The 20,915-nt window shown below is 36.5% G+C and overlaps 1 protein-coding gene across 4 annotated transcripts in view; it reads right to left on the minus strand.

Annotated features, from left to right (window-relative positions):
* COL14A1 (collagen type XIV alpha 1 chain) overlaps positions 1–20,915 on the minus strand; it is a 212,306-nt gene that overhangs the window by 183,258 nt on the left and 8,133 nt on the right. For all 4 annotated transcript variants that reach the window (XM_030304294.1, XM_030304296.1, XM_030304293.1 and 1 more), the window contains exons 2-4: positions 12,405–12,527; positions 6,645–6,761; positions 3,156–3,299 (exon numbers count right to left, since the gene is read on the minus strand). In XM_030304294.1, coding sequence (XP_030160154.1) covers positions 3,156–3,299; positions 6,645–6,761; positions 12,405–12,492 — 349 coding nt within the window. In that variant the 5' untranslated portion in view covers positions 12,493–12,527. The remainder of the gene's footprint in view (positions 1–3,155; positions 3,300–6,644; positions 6,762–12,404; positions 12,528–20,915) is intronic.

The following is a 20,915-nucleotide window of genomic DNA, read 5'->3' on the forward strand; positions in this document are numbered from 1 at the left end:
GCTGCTGTCTTCCTCATGCAGCAGGCAGACTAAATTGGAAAACAGACTGTCATAAGCAAAGTGGCATTAATCATAACAACAGCAACCTTGCCCCTAGTATGTGCTGAAGTGAGTTAATCCACACAGTAATAGGCATATATCATTACTCCCATTTGCTGAAAACTGAGGCCATGCTTAATTTGCTTGGCCAAATATACACACCAAATCAGACATGCTTTTCTATCTTCAAACTCCAAATATTGTTTCTCATGCTTCCCTGTGTTCAGAAGATGGACTCATGAGGACCTCAAGTCTCTACACTAATTATAAACCCATATGCACAGCATTTGTCTGGATCATCATTTTCTTGGACCCAGCCATGAAAGTCTTCCAGGGAGGGGAGACCAGACTGATAGATCCATTTCACAAGGAGCAAAACAAAAAAGAAAACCAACCAAAGTTATTTTAATTTCATTGTTACACACTTTTATTTGGGAAGAACTAATCCCTCCAGCTTGACAATAAAAACAATGCAGCTAAGAAATATATATGCTTACATATAAGTTATCCCACTAGTCTTAGTTAGACTGTCTCACTAAGATTATTTCAGTTTAAGCAAGCTGAAAACTACATTTCCTTCTTTTAAAATGTTTATTTATTTTGAGGGGCGCCTGGGTGGCGCAGTCGGTTAAGCATCCGACTTCAGCCAGGTCACGATCTCGCGGTCCGTGAGTTTGAGCCCCGCGTCGGGCTCTGGGCTGATGGCTCAGACCCTGGAGCCAACTTCCGATTCTGTGTCTCCCTCTCTCTCTGCCCCTCCCCCGTTCATGCTCTGTCTCTCTCTGTCCCAAAAATAAATAAACGTTGAAAAAAAAAATTTTTTTTAAATGTTTATTTATTTTGAGAGAGAGAGAGAGAGAGACAGAGAGATTGAGTGCATGAGCAGGCAAGGAGCAGAAAGAGAGGGAGAGAGAGAATCTCAAGCAGGTTCTGTGCTGTCAGTGCTGAGCCTGATGTGGGGCTCGATCCCAGAATCTTGAGATCATGATCTGAGCCAAAATCAGGAGTCAGACACTCAACTGACTGAGTAATCCAGGGACCCCTAACTGCATTTCCTTTTGTGTTTTGAGTAAATAGCTATTGGGAAAGCTTTTTAAGGTCACCTGTTTCTTACGCTGCTCAATCAGTGAACTACCTGAAATAATCAATTGCAAAAACTTCAGCCTAAAATGAATGTCTCCTTGTCTTTTTACTGCTTCTCACAAATTTTAAGAAGTGTTATTTTGCTTACTCGGAATGTCCAAGGCCAGAAACTGAAGTACAGTGCCATAAAGGGAGACAGAGGCTGATTTATATGGAATAACATAAAAACCTTTTCCAGAGGCTCCAGACAATGTGAATCTCAAAAGAATGGCATGTTGAAACATCTCCCTGTCCTATTGACAGGTGGATTTACCAAATGTCTTTATTCAGAAGTTTTAACAGGTAGCTGGTTTAAAAAGTTTTTTTTTAATTAAAAAAAAAATCACAAAATACATGTCCTAAACCATTACTTAGAAGAGGAAGAAAAAAAAAAAAGGAAAGAGGGGCAGAAAATCCAGATAGAACACTGCTACACACAGAGTTTTAGAAACCACAGCCTCCCAGATTTGTGGATTAATCTAATGGCATGATTTTAAAAGCTATTGTTATTTGAAATGTCTAGATTTGCTTCAAAATTAGGGCAGAGTGGTGGAGGGGGGATAATACATGAAACAAGACTGGCCATGAATGGCTCACTGCTGAAGTGACTGACGGACGGATACTTAGGGATTTATTATAACTATCCTGATTTTTAAAATGTTTAAAATTATCCTTTAATAAGTTGGATTTTTTAAAGAGTCTATATTAACAATGAAGTAACACAGAAAGTTAACTAGGACAGGCCTCTTCTGTTTTCATTCACGATACACAAAACTTTCCCGTCCACATTTAAACGGCCCCTCCCAGGAAGAGGGAGTTGCTGTGGTCTCTGATCATGAGAAGATAAGGTCACAGGGGAAGGGATCTGCCATGTTCCCAGTGCCTAAAATAGGGCCTGACACTTAGTAGTCATGCAGTATATATTTGGTAAATAAAAAAAAACAGTGAATGAATGAATGAATGAATGAATGAGTATCTTCCTGAAAGAAGAATCACTGTCTGTATGAACAACTTTTAAACTCAGTATAAGGAAAGGCTTTCTAATGCAGACACGGATTGGGCTACCTCGGAGCTTTCTCTCCTGCTTAGAATATCTCTGCAGGCCCTGCCTTTCCCTGGCTGCCCAACTTACTATTTGAGAACTGTCTCAAATACGAAGCCATCCCCCGTCCATTCTCATCCTAGCCCATTATTGGGGCAGAGAGATCACCTCCCTTCACAGAGCCCTGAATGTATGTCTCTAGCCAATACTTACCATATTCACAAATCTGTTTGTCATAGGACTTGGCACATAACAGGCCGATGATAAAAATCAGCTGATTAATTATTAGAAAAAGTTAAATTCCTTATTGTATAGACTGTTTACATAGAGGCTGGACTGGCATTTGCTAGGGATACTATAAAGAAGGTACAGGCATCATCTATTGAGTCACTCAGCAAGTATTTATTGAGCACCTGCTACGTGCTGGGTAGATGAGTTGCCTGGGTAAGGTTCAGGGAACAGTGTTAGGAAGAGCATTTGAAAAGTAAAAATTAGGGGCACCTGGGTGGCTCAGTTGCTTAAGTGTCTGACTTTGGCTCAGGTCATGATCTCGTGGTTCATGGGTTCGAGCCCCACCTCGGGCTCTGTGCTGACAGCTCAGAGCCTGGAGCCTGCTTTGGATTCTGTGTCTCCCTCTCTCTCTGCCCCTCTCCTGCTCGTGTTCTCTCTCTCTCTCTCTCTCAAAAATAAACAAACATTAAAAAAAAGTGTGATGTAACTTTAAAAAAAGTAAAAATTAACGGATTTAAGTAGGCGTGCAGTGAAATGGGTAAAGGGAGAAGCAGAGGTGCATCAGTGACAGAAGGAACTCATGGAAGATTGTACTAAATGCTTTTCAAGATCTCCTCAAATTGAAACAATCCAATTTTAACCTGTTACAATGTTTACTACAGGCAAACTCAGAGCTGGAACAGAGTCCCATGCTGACACTTTCAGAACTGTAAATACGTACTTCTGAATTGGCCTTGGGCTGGCTTGCTTTCTTTGTCTTTATTGTATGCAATAATTTGAACCGTATAATTCTGGTCTGGCATAAGACCTTGAATAATTGCTTTAGTTGCAGTGTTCTGGAGATTCAATTGATTGGTTTTTCCACCTATAATAAAACAGAAAGATAAATCAGTACTAAGAAACAGGTTAACTGTATACATTAAGAAAATGTATTAATCAAGCAATCAAGACATTTAAAAATATATACGATGGTGCATACGTACGTTGCACTTAACTTTAATATATTGTTCCTTCTCATTCTTAGCTCTACTCTTTGTATAACTTAAACAGTTGTCTAAATAGGACAAAACACATTCAGAAAAATCATTCATCACAATGCATTATTGCTTTTATATGCTAGGGAAAGTCATAGTACAGGATCAGAAGACAGTAAGCCCTTCCCATCAGATATATTCTTCAAGGAAAGAATTCCACTTAAGAGTGCAGGGAAAGGTATGGGCAGACTGAATGTCATTGTCTACAGTGGAATTTTTGCTATGGTCTCTCTAAACTGAGTCAGAGCATCCCTGAAGCACTAGCAATTTAATTATCTCAAATCTGAGCATAACTGGCTCAGGATGTTGATGGAACCAATCATTGCCTGGCTACTTAAAAGTTAGCTTGGTTCATGAAAAGATTTCAAACCTCCATGATCTCTCCATCAAATTAGACTAACATCTAAGGCTTTCTTGGAAATACTGTTGATTAAATATTCAACTTTTATGAAAAATTCCAAAGACAGATTTCTTTTCTGATTTCTAATAGCACTTACTAAGTCTGAGAAAGGAGAAATTTAAAACCTCTGCCTCACTAACACTAATAGCAAAAAGCATCTGAAATTTGCTGAATGAATTAAACATAACACAGATTATAATAAATTTTAATCATATTCTCATAAAATTAATGATGTTATGTCTGAAATCTGAAACCTTTCTCTTGCCAAAACCCATTTCTTTAAATGCATTTATGTCCGAGATGTTAAACCTGGTTTCACAAAGTTCTATTGCTTAAAACTCATCTCCTACAAATACTTACAAATAAATCTTTCTTAATGTGTGCATCACTAAAAAAAAAAAAAAAGTGTCTTAGGATACTTTGTATTAGAGCCCCACTCTGAGAGGCATAGGGTGTATTATTTTACTAAAGGCCTTGAGAATCTTACAATAAAAAAGCTTTAAACTCTTTAAGACAGGAGTTCTTAACTTTATTTGACCATTAAACCATTAGGTTGTATTAAGAGCTGTAGCATCTTTCAGATTACCATGGACCATGCTTTGGGAAAGACTGATATAAACAATACTTGGAACATCTCTTGCAGTGTTCAAATGTCTACATTTTGTGTCTAGACACGTTTATTACTCTCTTTATTTACTCTGTTTATGTTTTATCAAAGAGATACCAGAGTGTTGACACTGTGTTATTGGCTTGGGTCACGGCAGCAAGGACATGGGGTCACTGGAAAAAATGTAACGAGTATTCATGAAGAAATCATTTGCTTTCATTCTCAATTTTTAGTTTGTCTCTGGAGGTGTTTAAGCAAGAGCTGGAGGTCTGCTTTGTGGGTATGTTGTGGTGGAGGGGATTGAAAGATCTGGCTGAGCTTTGGTTCCAAAGCTACACGAGTCACTTCTAAGACTCCCTGATTCCTTTATGACACCTACGTGAGGTACTCAATAGTTTAGTATTATCAGCAATTAATCAGGTAGTTAAAACACTGATAACCTGAAGGAAACAAACAAAAAAAAAAGAATAACTTTTCAAGATCCAATATGGGGAATTCTCAGAGGTACCACAAATTGGAAATTTGTATTTTGACCTTTAAAGTCATGATGTTTAAGAATCTCTTTAACTTGAATTTCCTATGAGGACTTATTTTAGAATGTAAACTGCATTTTCAGAAGTCAAAGTTATTTCAAAAGTGGGCCATGCTTCAAAATGAAAATTCTGAACCAGGCTTGAGAATGAAATACCGTTTTCTGCAAGTGAGTCACTTCTGTGGGCCACCATGGGAAAAGCTGGCATCGGTAACACTGAACCAAGAATCATTCTAAGGAGCCTATGGGTAATATTTGTTAATAGAAGAAGGTTCTTTTTTAGTAGTGGCCGAGCAAGAAACCAGGTGTTTCATCTGCTTGTTTTAAATCCACCACTAGGTAAAATGTCCACAACTATGAACAACAGAGCATCTGTTGACCCATTAAATGAGTTGCAGAAAGGTGTCTAACAGCAAAGAGTCCAGGTTCTTATAAATCTCTTTATCACCAATAAAGAGGAAAAAATTATACTTATGTAAATATATATTATACAGATGTGTTATATGAAATATTTGTTACGTACTATGTGAAAATGTATCCTAGGAAAGGAACTGAGGTCTGAGAGACGTACTCAAGATCATCTTTAAATCAATCATGGGTTAATATGATTGAGCTCCTACCATTTGGCAGTCACTCTTTTAAGTGCTTGGCATTTATAAATTAATTTAGTCCTTACAACAAGTGCTTCCCAAATTTAATACGCATAGGAATCCTCTGTGAGTCTTGGTAAAAATTAGATGCCAGTTCAGTAAGTGGGGGGTGGGGACCAATAGTCTGCATTTGCTCTCAACTGATGCTTCTGCTGCTGATTCCCAGACCACATTTTGAGTTCTAAGCCTTACAACAACTCCATGAGGTGGGTACTAGTGCTGTTTGTGCATCTTGTGTAAGAAGAAACTGAGGAACTGAGAGACTGAATAACTTGCCCACATGACATCTTACGCCCCACAGAACCAAGTTCTAAAAGCAAGCAGTCTGTTTTCTTGATCCCTTCTTTGTCTCCATGACCACCATGTGACAGTGGAGATTCTTCCACATACTCTGTATTATTTTAGTTGATCGATGTGTACAGTAAAAACATAAAATAGAAGAAAAAATTCAACCAAAATTTAATGTATAAAAATGTACATAACTACTTTATCTTCATGATCAATAAATTTAACTTTTGTCTTTCCTGTTTTAACTTATCACTTATTTTTATAATGTATACTTAGTTTTTATAATTTTAACGTGTAATTGCTGAATAATATACTATCAAGTTAATTAATCATAATTTGCTCAGCTGGTCACAACCATCGGCCTTCCAGATGTATTGGATTTTTTTTTAAGTGTCAACACACCAAAAATATTCATCCTATGTCAAAACAGAAGTGGTGAAGATTTTAATCTGGAAACTTCTCCTGCGGAGAATTATGGTGAGCTCAATAGTGACTCTTTAGACTTTAGGAACATTATTAGGAACATTATTTCCTTGATTAGAGGGTGAGATTTCAAGTTCAAATATTAACTTAAAAAGAAAACTTTCAAAAAATCCTCTTACAAATGATTTTAAAGCAACACTCAGTATTTCACATTTTTAGTTACCTATGTGTAAAAAGTTGCTAATACTCCACAAAATACAAACAGCTCTATTTTACCTGAAGCTGGAGTCACAAGAAGTTTGTATCCACCAAATTTTCCCCTTGGAGCCTTCCATGAAATCTGTATACTGTCCTGAGATAATACATTATATCGTAACCTTGTGGGTGGAGCCACTGAAAAAGAAAAACAAAAAATTGCTTAAGGATTGAAACATTTAAGTTTCCATTAGTTAAACTGAAGAGTCAAAGTAATGAAATCAAAATATATGACTTCATCAACCTCAAAATATGCTCTTTCTATAACCCCATTAATGAATTGATCAGTTTGCACAATGATACAAACCCAAGAGTATCTGTTTCTTAAGAGATAAGCATTTGTCAAATAGTATTGACCTTATGACAAAAAACTGTGACTTAGGGTTAAAATTTAATAATCTGGTCGACTTTAAACTGAAGGCAATCTTGCAAAATGTGTTCATTATGTTACAAACATTGTGTGTGTGTGTGTGTCCCTACTTGGAACATGTGAGCTTTTATAATCTACTCTCCTGGGGCCTGTTTTATGCCTTCAGGTTTTTTACTTTAGTAATCCAATATATTTTATGATAAGGTCATTTAAGAAGGCTATCATGGACATATTAGAGTAATAAGATCTTCATTTAAAAACATCTGAGAAAGAGATTAAAAGGGACCAAAATAAAAAAGACCAATAAAAGATAATTATGTTTTATAAACTTTGATCCATTCTTGAAATTTGGCTGATTTGTATCATTTGGCAAGATCCATAGCACATGGTCATGACTCATCCCAGTATATTTAATCTTTTCTGAGAGTTCACACAATGGGTACGTCTATATTACTTTTTACGTATGTCATTCAAACTTCAAAACATGTTTTTGGAACCCTACTATCAGTGTCCCAGAATTTCAAAAGAAATCCTTTAAGAAGAAGATTTTAATGATATAATATCGAAATTAGTTTGTCAAAAAAGAAAAGCTAATGTGTAACACAAAAGTTAGCACGTTCTACCCATTTTTATGCCCTGCTTTTCTTTCTCGCTTGAGAAAACACAGAGAGGGGGAGGAAATAAACATTCTCTTTCACAGGGATGTAGCATGACATGGAGTTTGGACACAAATTTGATTCTAGTTCTGTCACTTATTAGATAAAGAACCTTGAGTAAGTGATTGTTTCTTCCAAAGCCTTATTTTTAGAAAAGGTGACAGCAATACTTTCTGCACAACATAGACGGCAATAGACAATAGGATAATGGATACAATGTATTATAATAGGTGGTCAGTAAATGTTTGCTCCTCTTGCCCTCACTTCAACTAATGGGTGATCTCAAAAGCTCACTGGATTCTCACAAAAAATACACAGCTATCCCAACTTTACATATAAAGGAACCAAAGAGAAGCTAGAGATGTGTCCAAGTTTACATACTGGTGAATGACAAGCTCTGACCCCAAGCAAAATGCTCTGTTTCTTTGGCAGAAGAGCCATAGTAAGAAGGCACCCTTTACTGAGCTAGGTGAATGAGTGATTTACCTCTCTACAAACTATCCACTCATTCAAAATCAATGAGCAGTGAAGGACACAATCAAGAATAGTTATTCTCTGGGGTGCCTGGGTGGCTCAGTTGGTTAAGTGTCCAACTTCAGCTCAGATCATGATCTCACGGTTCACGAGTTCAAGCCCCACGTCGGGCTCTGTGCTGACAGCTCAGAGCCTGGAGCCTGTTTCAGATTCTGTGTCTCCCTCTCTCTCTGCCCCTGCCCCACTCATGCTCTGTCTCTCTCTTGAAAATAAATAAAACCATTAAAATTTTTTTAAAAAGAATAATTATTCTCTTCCTGTTGTCCTTTACTGCCTCTTAGCAGAGATTGCTAGCCATACAAAACAAAAACATTAGCTTACCATACATGAATGGAAGAGTTTACATTTCTCTGGTTTATGGGATAATATGGATTTATCATAAGAACAACTACACTGCAATTCAAGAGGAAGATAGCTGAACCCAACATTTGGATGAACAGAAAAACTATTACTATTTTGCTCAGTCTGGAACTTGGGGAGAATAATGTATTCATAGGTAGGCTCTTATTACTTATGGAAGAAAATTTAAAATAAGAATTAAACCATTTTAAACAATATATCAAGTGTCTCCACCAAATCTTGCCAGTGGGCTGCTAGACATCATGGGCCAAGCTCATGACAGAGTTCTGCCTGAACACCCTGGTGAAAGACAGCTGACATGCCTGGGAATCGTCAAGTGGAAAAGTACAGTAAATAGGATGAGGGCCTCAGGTCTAGGCAGTTGCAAGAGGATCAACCCATTCTGTTGGTACCCCAGGTGTGCGGACTTCTCAAGGAGGGCAAATAAGTCAACCCAGGATTCCTAGGTTAAAGAGTAGAAATCTTTACAGCATTCTCTGGCCAGGCCACTGTTCTTCAAATGTGGTCTGAGTTTATAGCCTGACACGTTTTTTTAGTCAACAGCCACAGCCTTCTGAACCTCCAGGAGAAAGTGATTAGGATAACAATGGCCATGCTCTGATTCCATGCCCAGAAAATACAGAGGGTGCTCCAGACCCAGAGGGCACTGGCTTCCTTTGAACTGCTCAAAGAAATACAATGTGAAGCAACTGCAACAACAATATCCATCCACGTTCAACTTTTTAAACAATTTATAAATGATGCGGATGACTACAGTCCCATTACAACTGCTAGCAACAAGCAATACCACCATTTTCTTTCATCAACAGACCACACCTATTGCCTATATATGCAAAAATACTCTCTCAATCATTAAAAGAAAATCTTGGGTAGACACAGAGTTCACATTTCCTTTAGGTTTTTGCCTATCGGGGAAAAACAGTGAACAGAAAAAATGCTAGTTAAGAAAGAAGAAGGCATGAGGTCATAGTATCAAACTTCAAAATTAACTCCTTTTTCTCTGTATGGAAGACACTGGGACTTGTGCCAGAGCAAGGGTAGCAAGACTGACAGAAACACTGTAAATCCAGTGCACAAATAAATGTCTCATGGAACAAAAAGTTGTGGATCTTTAATGCCAGACCCATCCTTTTTCTTTCTGCAGCCCCAAGGAGGTCCTTCTATACGTACACTTAACTTCCAGTGATAATTACACTCTCTCTCCCTTTCAAATAGATAAAACTTAAAGTAAATTTTTTTAAGCAACTCCAATTATCTATTCTCTGCTCAAAATCAATCACATAAATAAATGGTGTCATGGTAGATAGAAATAAGATTCAGTTTCTCAAACATCTCACGTACTTTCCTAAAAGCCAAAGAAGCCAATGACATCTGAAGTCTTTTCTTACTGGGATTTCCTCCAGCAGGTGCCCACCATCTTCCTTCTAGAAAGTTTCTCCACTGGACCATGCCTTTTCAATTCACCTCTGAGACCTCAAAGGTCCCCATCAGATAACCTCCAAGCACAAAACAGTTCAGATATATCCCCTGTCTCATCCCTTTCACCTAAGCTCCAGACCACCCACTACCCACCAGACATCTTGTCCTGGATTGTTCCACAAACAGTGGAAGCTCCACATATGTGTCTGAGACTGACATCATCTTCAGATTAAACTTGCTTCATCATTTATTCTTTTTCAAGTTTTGTTTTAATATTGAGAGAGAGAGAGACAGAGAGAGGTAGAGAGAGAGGGAAAGAGAGAATCCCAAGCAGGTTCTGCCCTGTCAGCACAGAACCTGACGCGGGGCCAATCCATGAACCGTGAGATCATGAACTGAGCTGAAATCAAGAGTCAGACGCTTAACTGAATGAGCTACTCAGTCACCCCTATTCTTTTATTAATCTCTTCAACAAATGTCTACTATGACTAAGGCATTGGTCTGCATCAGAGATATAGACACCAATAAGAGAAGTACTGAAGTATAGGTAAACAAGCAATTATGACGCAAAGGTACAGAAGCAATAATAACACGTGAGTTGAAATTAAAGGTCCCGTCTACTAAGCAAAAAGCCTTACAGTCCTCTTTGATATTTCCCTTTTACACCTCCCTCCATATCTAATCAGGAAGGAAGTCTTCTCTCTTCTACCTCTGAAATGGTTCTTGGATTCACTTCTTCTCTCTGTTCCCCCACCTGGCTCAGATACTCAACCTCTACTTCCCAGACACGTTAGTATAATCTTCCAATGGTCTCTCCTACTTAATTCTTATTCCCCAAGCCACTATGGGTCACAAATATGAGTAGCAGCGAAATTGCTATCAGTGTCTCTAAAAACAGAGCTGTTTAAAATCCTCCACAATTTGGCTCCAATCTGCCTTTCCAGCTTTGTCTTTTGCTACACCCCCACCCCACACACAGAACTTATATTGTGAGTTATCTGCCTAACTGACGGCATCCCTGAAAGCACCCCAGAAGGGTCTCTGTGCGATCAGTTACTCCACCAGTGACCATTTCTGAATTAAGTTAGACTAAGATAGTGGCTCTGAAGGGCTTTGCGATTTGCCTGCTCTTTGTTCCTAAGGACCTGTGCTTGTATCCCACAGTTTCGATGGTGAGTTACCTGAGATTTCTAGTACCACTGCGGAAAGTGTTCTTACATTAATGTAAACAGGGTAAGCAGAATTTGTCTAACTGTTCCCTGTGTGTTGCATGAAGTAGTCAGAAATACGGTCTTTTGCTCAGTGTTTGAACACTGTTCGAGCCTGCCAAGGGTCACGTTCCATGCCTTTGCAAACAAGCACGCCTCACTTTAAGGAAGCAGGGTGTGGTGGTTCTTAACATTTGACTTTTCTACGACTGTAAATTCCAAGCATTAGACATAAACACTCCTAAAACAACTTTCTTTATCTCATTTACATTTCCTTGCTAAGCTGATGAATGACGATCTCTGTACCAACATTTCTGTTTCTGCAAGATTATCGTGTTTACCCAGTAAGGTAGTTTTGCTCATTTATACGCGTTGTGCACTTACTCCGGAGGTTAGCACACTTCTTCTGCAAAAGGCCAGATAATAAATATTTTAGGCCTTGGGGGCTATACAGTTTCTGTCACAACTACTCAAATTCTCAATGTGAAGCAGCCACAGACATATGTAAACAGATAGCTGCATTCCAATAAAACGTTAATGACAAAAGCAAGCAGTCTTCTGTTATTTGGCCCATGAGTGGTAGTTTACCCCCTCTTAACATACTTTAGAAAAATGAGTCGAAACCAAAAATAAAGGTGCAGATCCCAGTAATACAAACAGTAGATTTCAAAAATGAAGTTCGATGAAAACGAAGCTAGAAATAGCCGGAAATGCTTAAAATGGTGTATCAGCAGTTTGTGTCAGACTCTTAGGAAACTCTACATTGTGTGCTCAATTTTTAAGGAAAGGAACAAAATAAGGACCAGGTATCAAGTGGTAGAAATATTTTGTAGACCTTCTATTTAAGAGACAAGGCATGACTCAGGTACCTACATACACACATTATAGCTCCTCATTAATGGAACTGATTTGGTAGCATGCAAATTTGGCTTCTGCCGATTAAATCTGCACAGCCTTTTCAGAAAGAAGCAAGTGAAGAATGAGCTATTTAACAAACCACCACAAAATGACTATGCTCAGTCACTGGTGAGGTCTTAACCATCATCAAAGTTGTGTGGCACGTTTCTACAAGGCAAACAGTTGGTAAAACTGAGTAAAAGCCAACATATGACCCTGCCTAGAAACACAGTAGAACCAGTGAAACACTATTAGGGTAGGTAAAATAAAAAATAATAATCGGAACCAGTGCAGCTAGAGTCCCAGCCCTAATGATTATCTTAAAGTTTTGCGTTACCTTGACCCTGGACAATGGTGCAAAAATAAGCAATTGCCAGAAAAGCTGGAAACAACCAGTATTGCATGTCGCACTGAAAAATCTTCATTTTATCCTCTGCTTTTCACATGAGATGCAGCAATCCTGGAAATAAAGAGCACAGGAATGTTTTGAGAAGCCTGAAAATAATGTATATGCATCCTCTAAGACGGGCCAAGCACCCAACATGGATTAGTAATGTCAGGAAGTAATTCATTCTCCCGGGCACCGTATACTTCACTCTGAAATATGAACTGATAAAAGAAAACCTTTTGAGAAGATGCTGTAAATGGAGAGAATGATCTGAAAGATTTGGGAAAGAAGTTCAGAAAGTACTTTGTGACTCCTTGTAAGGCATAAATTGCACAGTGAATTTTCCAAATGGTTAAATTCCAAAAGTTTATGTGAAATGAGCATTATAAATGAGACAATCACAATTTCCTTGACAGGAATGTGTTCCTCCAGGATTTTTCACATAAAGTCAAAAGTCCTTCTATTTGCCTACAAAGTAAAGATATATAGGACCTTTCTTCTGGTAATTAAAGAGAATTTGAAAAACTACTTTGTGCTAATACTAAATCACTGTTCTGCCTCTATTTCACTGGGCTGAAAAATCTATAATCCTTTCACCTTTTCTTTTAACTTTTTTTGTCCTACGTGTAAATCTAAAAACTCTTCCAAGGTTTTCTTTTTCACGAGGAAATCAATGAAAGAAAAACTCTAAGAAAAAGAGAAATGAAAAGGGGCAGAAGAAGGTACATAAGGAAGAAAAGAGGGAGGGAGGGAAAGAAGAAGTGTGAAGAGAGAAGAAGCAAGAGTGACTCGTCAATTTACGAGCGCAGTCTACAAATTGTTGACCATAATTATTTTATAAGCCACTACAAAGGAGAAATTCCAAGAAATTTCCTCAAAGGATAAAAAGACGTCTGAAAAGTTTTCTTCTACCTAGGGCATTTTTTCATTCATGTATTCATTCATTCATTCTCCAATATTGTTTCACAAAAGATCTGAGGCAAATTTCAGATAAACAGCAAATAATGTTTTTAGTATGTCCACTGTGATATTTAGAACATATTTAATTACACAATTTATTAGCAAAATTGTGTGATCTCTCAGCTTAAACCTTATCTTTCTTGGTTCTTGCTCCCTTATCAGTATTCAAGGGGTGTGTTTCTGACTTCTCTTCTCCCTCCAGAATAGAGAATCTATATATTTTTCCACTTTGCGGGGGGTTTTTTTGAGAACAAGTTTTTGTTTTGTTTTGTTTTGTTTACTCATCAATGCTATGTTTTGTTTTCTGATTTATTTCTGTGCGTATCATCAGGAATTGCTTCTTTTTGCTTTTCTCTTATTGTTTTATTTGCTTTTTGTTTTTCTTTGTGATTTTGTTTTTTGTCAAATCTTAATGTAATATTATTCTTTATTTGAGGCCATTAATTTTCCTCTGAATATGCTTTGGCCACATCATATAAGCTTCAACTTCCTTTTTAACTGAAGAATTATTTCAGTGAATGTAGTAAAGCCTAAAAGTCTATGAACAGAGAAAGCAATAGGACTAATGCATTTAAACCTCTGAAATTCTGGTGTAATTCCAGAGTAATACAGTGTATATTCAGAGGAATAAATTGTATTTCCCTCAGGCAATCATTCAAAAACAAATTGGGGGTCAAGTACTTTTTGTATAATACCCAATGATAGTCTTGTGTACAACTCTTTTGTGTTGCCAATAAAAGGGAAATCTGTAAGCTTTGATATTCATGTAAATAAACAAGCTAAGATCCTGTAATAAAAATTTTAAAATGTGCTCAATTGTGCCTAGAGACCCAAAAAATATCTTCTCCTATCATCCTACCATAGTTCCAAAATACTAATTACAAAAGAATATTTCTTTGGGGCACCTGGGTGGCTCAGTTGGTTAAGCGTCCAACTTCGGTTCAGGTCACGATCTCGTGGTTCGTAGGTTCGAGCCCTGCATTGAGCTCTGTGCTGACAGCTCAGAGCCTGGAGCCTGCTTCGGATTCTGTGTCTCCCTCTCTCTCTGCTCCACCCTGCTCACACACTCTCTCTCTCTCTCTCTCTCTCAAAAATAAACATTAAAAAATTTTTTTTCAAAGAATATTTCCTTGGACTGAAATATTCACATACTGGAGGCTCCTTAAAATTCCAAATGGAAAGGCAATACATTAAGTGCCTATTCTAAAAGAATAAGCAACACATTAAGTGACTAATATATGTATTTATTATATATATATTTAGCATTTTAGCATGGGTTGATTCACCACAGATTAGTAAACCAACCATTTGTCAGAACACAAAGGAAATTGAATAAACAGTGAGCAAATTTTGATAAATTAAAGGAGCAAAGACCTTGGGGCATATATAGAACCCTCACTCTACAAAGGCAAGAATAAGATTAGATGGATTATCCAAAGAGATATGAGTGGCACTTATGTAGACAGAAGGCATGAATACAGAGGATTTCAAAAGATATGGGAGTGGGCTTCAGCCCTAACACAACCAAGAAATCAATAAATCTGCCAGTCACCCAGACAGCTGTCCTGTACAGCCCCCAAAAAACCATACCAGCAGAATCACCCTCTCAACTCAAACAAAATATTCTAAGATTTTGTACCCCAACATTATAACTGTAGGTTTCAACCAGAACCAGGCAAGGGGAAGAAAGGTAAGGAAATAGGCCACATTTGTGTTTCTGGCATACATTTTAAGATCAGGGGACTTTTGGTTAGATACCACACGATAGGATTTTAACATAGGAGAAAACGATCCTTTTACAAACCATAAGCCAAAAAACTTTCTCTGTTCTCTTCAAAACACAAGTCCAGTGTCCAGGTGTTTTGAAGCAATAATTAACGCAACACAATGGAAGCTAATTTGCATTTCACAAAATTTAATTTTAATTAATTAATTAACTAATCAACTATTCTACCCTACTCTTGGTAATTTAAAAACAAACAGTATTATTTAGATGGAAAAAATTGTGCCATAGCTTATCTTTAAATCTTCCTTTTTGTTGTTTACTTTAAATTAGGATGAGTAATACCATATTGAGAGAAGTGGAATTTTAGTTTTCCCAAGGTTTTCTGCCAAGTCTCCAAATTTTTGGACAGTAAAATAGGGGCAAGAAGAATCCCAATTCCTATTAAAGTGCCATGAGACACTTTAACATTTACCAAAATGTCAAAGCCTAATTTGTTGAAACTTTGCCCAAAATCCTGCCCAACACAAATAACTCTGCCTTGGTTTTTTTTTTGTTTGTTCGTTCATTTTGTTTTGTTGGTTTAAAAACATCATATTAAAAATGGGTACTTAGTTCTAAGTTCAGAAGGTATACACCCAATTCTGGGAAAGTTGATAATGTTTAGTATAAGTTTTCTCAAAACACTGTCACAATTTTGTGGTCCATAATTTAAAACTATCCCAATTAGGGTTAATTTGCCCTTCTACTTCATGTGTTCCGTTTTATTTAATCTCATTTGTAGAGTTGAGATTAATAAGGAGCAAAGGCCCTGAGTATAGCCAGTTTTATCAAAATTCCTTAAAATATTTATTCTAAAGGTTTTGTAAACCACTGATACACACACAAACGTACATACACACAAACACTTGTACAGACTTACACACACATGTACATTCCAATCTTGCATAATGTTCTCTTCAATCAGTGCTGACTTACAAAAAAAACCCAACCAAACAAACCATGAACTTCAACAAAATCTTTGCTAGCTATCTGGCATTTGGTCTTGAGAGAGTTTGTTATTTGTAGTATTGAGATTTCCATTCCAACAATCTCTTGTTGAGAGTCCCACTATATAACCAAAGCTCTCTACTTGCTACTAAGGAAAATACAAAACTTTATACTATACAATCCCTGCCCTCAGCGATCTCACAATTTTATTGAAAAGAAAGATCACGAGCAAATACATTGCAAAGCTTAATGAGAGTAAGTATGAAATAGAAGAAAGACTTAGCACAAAGTGGTAATATAAATAGAAAACTGGGAGTTAGGAAGACAATTCTGCCAATAATCTGTTAGGGGTCCTTGGCTAACTGGTGTAACCACTCTGACTTGGTTTCTTCATACAAAATGTGCAAATTAGCATCTATCTGATACAGTGATTGAGATAATGCAGATAATGTATTTAGAACAAAGGTAGCTCTCAGAAAGTTCTAACTAGTTCCAAGTTAGCAACACGTTCTAAGAACATGAAGGACAAGGGAATGATAGAATCAATAAATTTTGCTACTGGAGTAGACACTAAAGGAGGAAGGAAATGCAGGATGTCTTTATCTATCCCATCATGTTACGGTTGTAGGACTAACTTGGCAAAAGGCTTAGGTAAAAACCGAAGACCCAGATAATGACAGAGACACAATTATTCGCATGAGTGAACTGCTTTAAACTTTTCAAAATATGCTCCTATCCATGTTTTATCATTTCCTACATGACAGCTCTATATAGATTGAAAATCATCAACCATACGAGCATGTGAAAAATTTGACTTAAGAGCAACTCATAGACTTCAAAAAAAAAAAAGACTTAGCAGTTCTAGTTGACAAGTTCATGCAAAGATTTAAAAGAAATGAGGATGTGAAAAAAAATGGGGATGTTGAAGCATGTTTTAAGCCTAGGAAAAATAAGAATCAGAGGCATCTGATGAATGTCTTCAAATACTTGAAGAGATTTCACGTAGAAAATAAAACAAGCTATTTTGTGCAACTCCTGCAAATCGAAGTTGAATCAATGAACCAACCCAAAGAGATGTGGATTTAGATGTAAAAATTCTCTAACTTAGAACTGGGTCTTCTCTTTTACTAGAAGTTCTGAGGCAGTAGCCTATAAGAGATACTATAGAAGGGAAAGGGAACTGGACAAAATGACCTCTAAGATGCTTTCTCCAACCCTCTACTGTTTATACTTTAATGTTCACTTTATAAAAGGACAATTTTATAGTCAACTGATGATCTAGGTCATACAGATTTGCAGATAAAAAAGCAAAGACTAAAAACAGGTCTATAGTTTTTAGATCCATTGCTTTGGTCCAGTGTGTTAACATCGTTTAGCATTCTTTATTTCTTCTCTACAGTGAAAATACCACCCTCCTCACATCCAGAATAACCAAAGAAGTTTCCAGGATTGGCTAATGAGGTTGACTTAAGCCCCAGAGGAAGTTAGTGATTATTACTCTTATCTGTGAGCACCATGACATAGTAGAAAGCAACTCTAAGTTAGGAATAAAGAAGACCTAGCTTTGATGCTATTAGCTTGGTGATTAGCCTTTCCCACCCCCCACCCCTGCCCCCAGTGAACTCACCATTGCGCATGGCATTGTGACCAGAAATCAAGTGGAAAGCCATAGTCTTATTAGCATAAAGTATCAAAGGGCAAAAAGAGTTCAGGAACTCTAGAAACTGCAAATTGAGAAGGGACATGTCAGAGACGAGTGTGCCACAATGAGGAGAAATAAAATCAGCATAAAAACTCTCCTCAAATCCTGGATACTTCAGAATGATAAAGAGTCAAATAATCAAGAAAACTTAGCCATCATAAATGTGTGTGCATTTAATAGTAGAGCTTCAAAATACATGAAGCAAAATATGATAAACTAAAGAAAGGAATAATAAGCAAAATTACAGATGTTAACACTTCTCTCAGAAACTGACTGAAAAACTAGACAAAATATCAATAACAACACAGCAGATGTGAATAACTCTATCAACAAATTAATCCGTAATGATCATTACATCCAACAACTGCAGAATGTACTTCTGTTTTTTAAGTGTACACAGAAAGTTTTATAAAACGGGCCATATACTGGACAATAAAATGGGATTCAAAAAAATTTCAAAAGCTTGAAAGTTTACAGAGTATGGTTTCTGACAGTAACAGAATTAAATTACAAGCCAACAATATCAGGGGCACCTGGGTGGCTCAGCTGGTTAAGTGTCTAACTTCAGCTCAGGTCATGATTTCATGGCTCAGAAGTTCGAGCCCTGCATAGGGCTTTGTGCTGACAGCTCAGAGCCTGGAGCCTGCTTCGGATTCTGTGTCTCCCTGGCTCTCTGCCCACCCCCGCTCACATTCTGTCTCTGTCTCTTTCTCTCAAAAGTAAATAAACATTTAAAACAAAAATTTTTTAATCAAAAATATTACAATATCTTTAAAAATTCAAAGTGTCTAGAGATTGAACATGTTTCTAATTAATCCATAGGTCAAAGAAGAAATCACAATGGAAATCAAAAATATTTGGAAGTCAATAAAAATAAAAAGACAACACATGAACATCTGTGGAATGCAGTTGAGGGATTAGAGAGAAATCTCTAAGTTAAAATATTTATATAAAAAAGAAAAAACATTTAAAATCAATGATCTAATGTTCTACCTAAAAAAGCCAGGAAAAGAAGAGCAAATTAAATCCAAATTAAATTGAAGAAAGGGATTAATGAAGAGTACAAACCAAGGAACTACATAAACTAATATTAGTGAAAATTAACAAAGCCAAAATTTGCTTCTCTGAAATATTAATAAACATGAAAGATCTTAAGAAAGAGTGATCAAGAAACAAAGATAGGGAACACAACTAACAATACCAGGAATAAAAGAAATTATATCACTACATATTTCACAAACCAACAAATGATAAAAAGGAAAAACATTAATAACTTTATGCCAGTAAGTCCAAGAATTTAGTTTAATTGGAAAAAATCTTTGAAACACTGAACTTGCTAAAACAGACATATGAAGAAACAGAAAATCCAAACAGCCCTATATGTATTATAGAGATTAAATTTGTTATTAAAAATATTCACAACCTAATGGTTGCCAGAGGGGAGGGGAATGGGAATTGGGCAAAATGGGTGAAGGGGAGTGAGATATACAGGCTTGTGGTTATGGAATGAATAGGTCATGAGAATAAAAGACACAGCATAAAGAATATGTCAGTGACATTATAATGGTAATGTATCAGGACAGATGGTGGCTACACTTGTGGTGAACATAAGATAACATAATATAATGTATAATGTATAAACTTGTTGAATCACACCTGTTGTAAATCTGAGACTAATGTAACATTGTGTGTCAATTATACTCAAATATATATATATTTTTTCTTTTTATGAATATATATGTATATATATGTATACATATGTTAAGCAAAGTTAGAGATGGTTTCACTAGTGAATTCTATCAAATATTTAAGGGAGATATAATATCAATTCCACACAAACCTTTTCAGAAAACAGAGGTGAACTAGCATCTTTTTATCAAAAACCGATGTCATTACAAAAAATTTAAATTACAGGATGTCCTTCATGAACATAGATACAAAAATCCATTCACCAATATATATAAAAATCATTACCAAATGGGGTATATTCTAGAAATGTTATGACTAGTTTAATATTTTAAAATCAATATCACTCAGCATGTTAGACAATATATAAATAAATATACATATCCTCTCAATAGAAACAGAGAAAACACTTGAGAAAATTCACTACCCATTCATGATTTAAAAGAAACCTAGCAAACTAAGAATAGAGGGGAACTTTATTAATCTGACAAAGGGCATCTATGAAAAAAAATCATATATAGTGGAGAAATATTGAATGCTTTTCTCCTAAGATCAAGAATAGGAAATGGATGGGAATGCAAACTGGTGAAGCCACTCTGGAAAATAGTAGGGAGTTTCCTCAAAAAAGTAAAACTAGAACTACCCTATGACCCAGCAATTGCACTACTAGGTATTTATCCAGGGTATACAGGTGTGTTGTTTCGAAGGGTCACATGCACCCCAATGTTTATAGCAGAGCTATCAACAATAGCCAAAGTATGGAAAGAGCCCAAATGTCCATCGATGGATGAATGGAAAGAGGAGATGTGGTGTGTATGTGTACATATATATATATATATATATATATATATATATATATATTGGAGTATTACTCAGCAATCAAAAAGAATGAAATCTTGCCATTTGCAGCTATGTGGATGGAACTAGAGGGTATTATGCTAATCGAAATTAGTCAGAGAAAGACAAATATCATATGACTTCACTCATACGAGGACTTTAAGATACAAAACAGATGAACATAAGGGAAGGCAAGCAAAAATAATATAAAAACAGGGAGGGGGACAAAACATAAGAGACTCTTAAATATAGAGAACAAACAGGGTTCCTCGAGGGGTTGTGGGAGGGAGGATGGGCTAAATGGGTAAGGGGCATTAAGGAATCTACTCCTGAAATCATTGTTGCATTATATACTAACTTGGATGTAAAATAAAAAATAAATTAATTGAAAAAAGAAATTAAAAAAATTTCCTTCTGAATGAAACAAAAAAAAAAAAAGGAAATGGATGTCAGCATTGTAACATGTTTACCATTTCATTCAACATTGTACTAGAGGTCTTAACCAGGGCAATAAGGTGGGAAAAAAAAAAAAAAAAAAAAGAAAAGGCAGAAAGAATGGGAA

Source organism: Lynx canadensis, chromosome F2, assembly GCF_007474595.2.
Source record: "Lynx canadensis isolate LIC74 chromosome F2, mLynCan4.pri.v2, whole genome shotgun sequence".
In the NCBI taxonomy this organism is placed as follows: Eukaryota; Metazoa; Chordata; class Mammalia; order Carnivora; family Felidae; genus Lynx; species Lynx canadensis.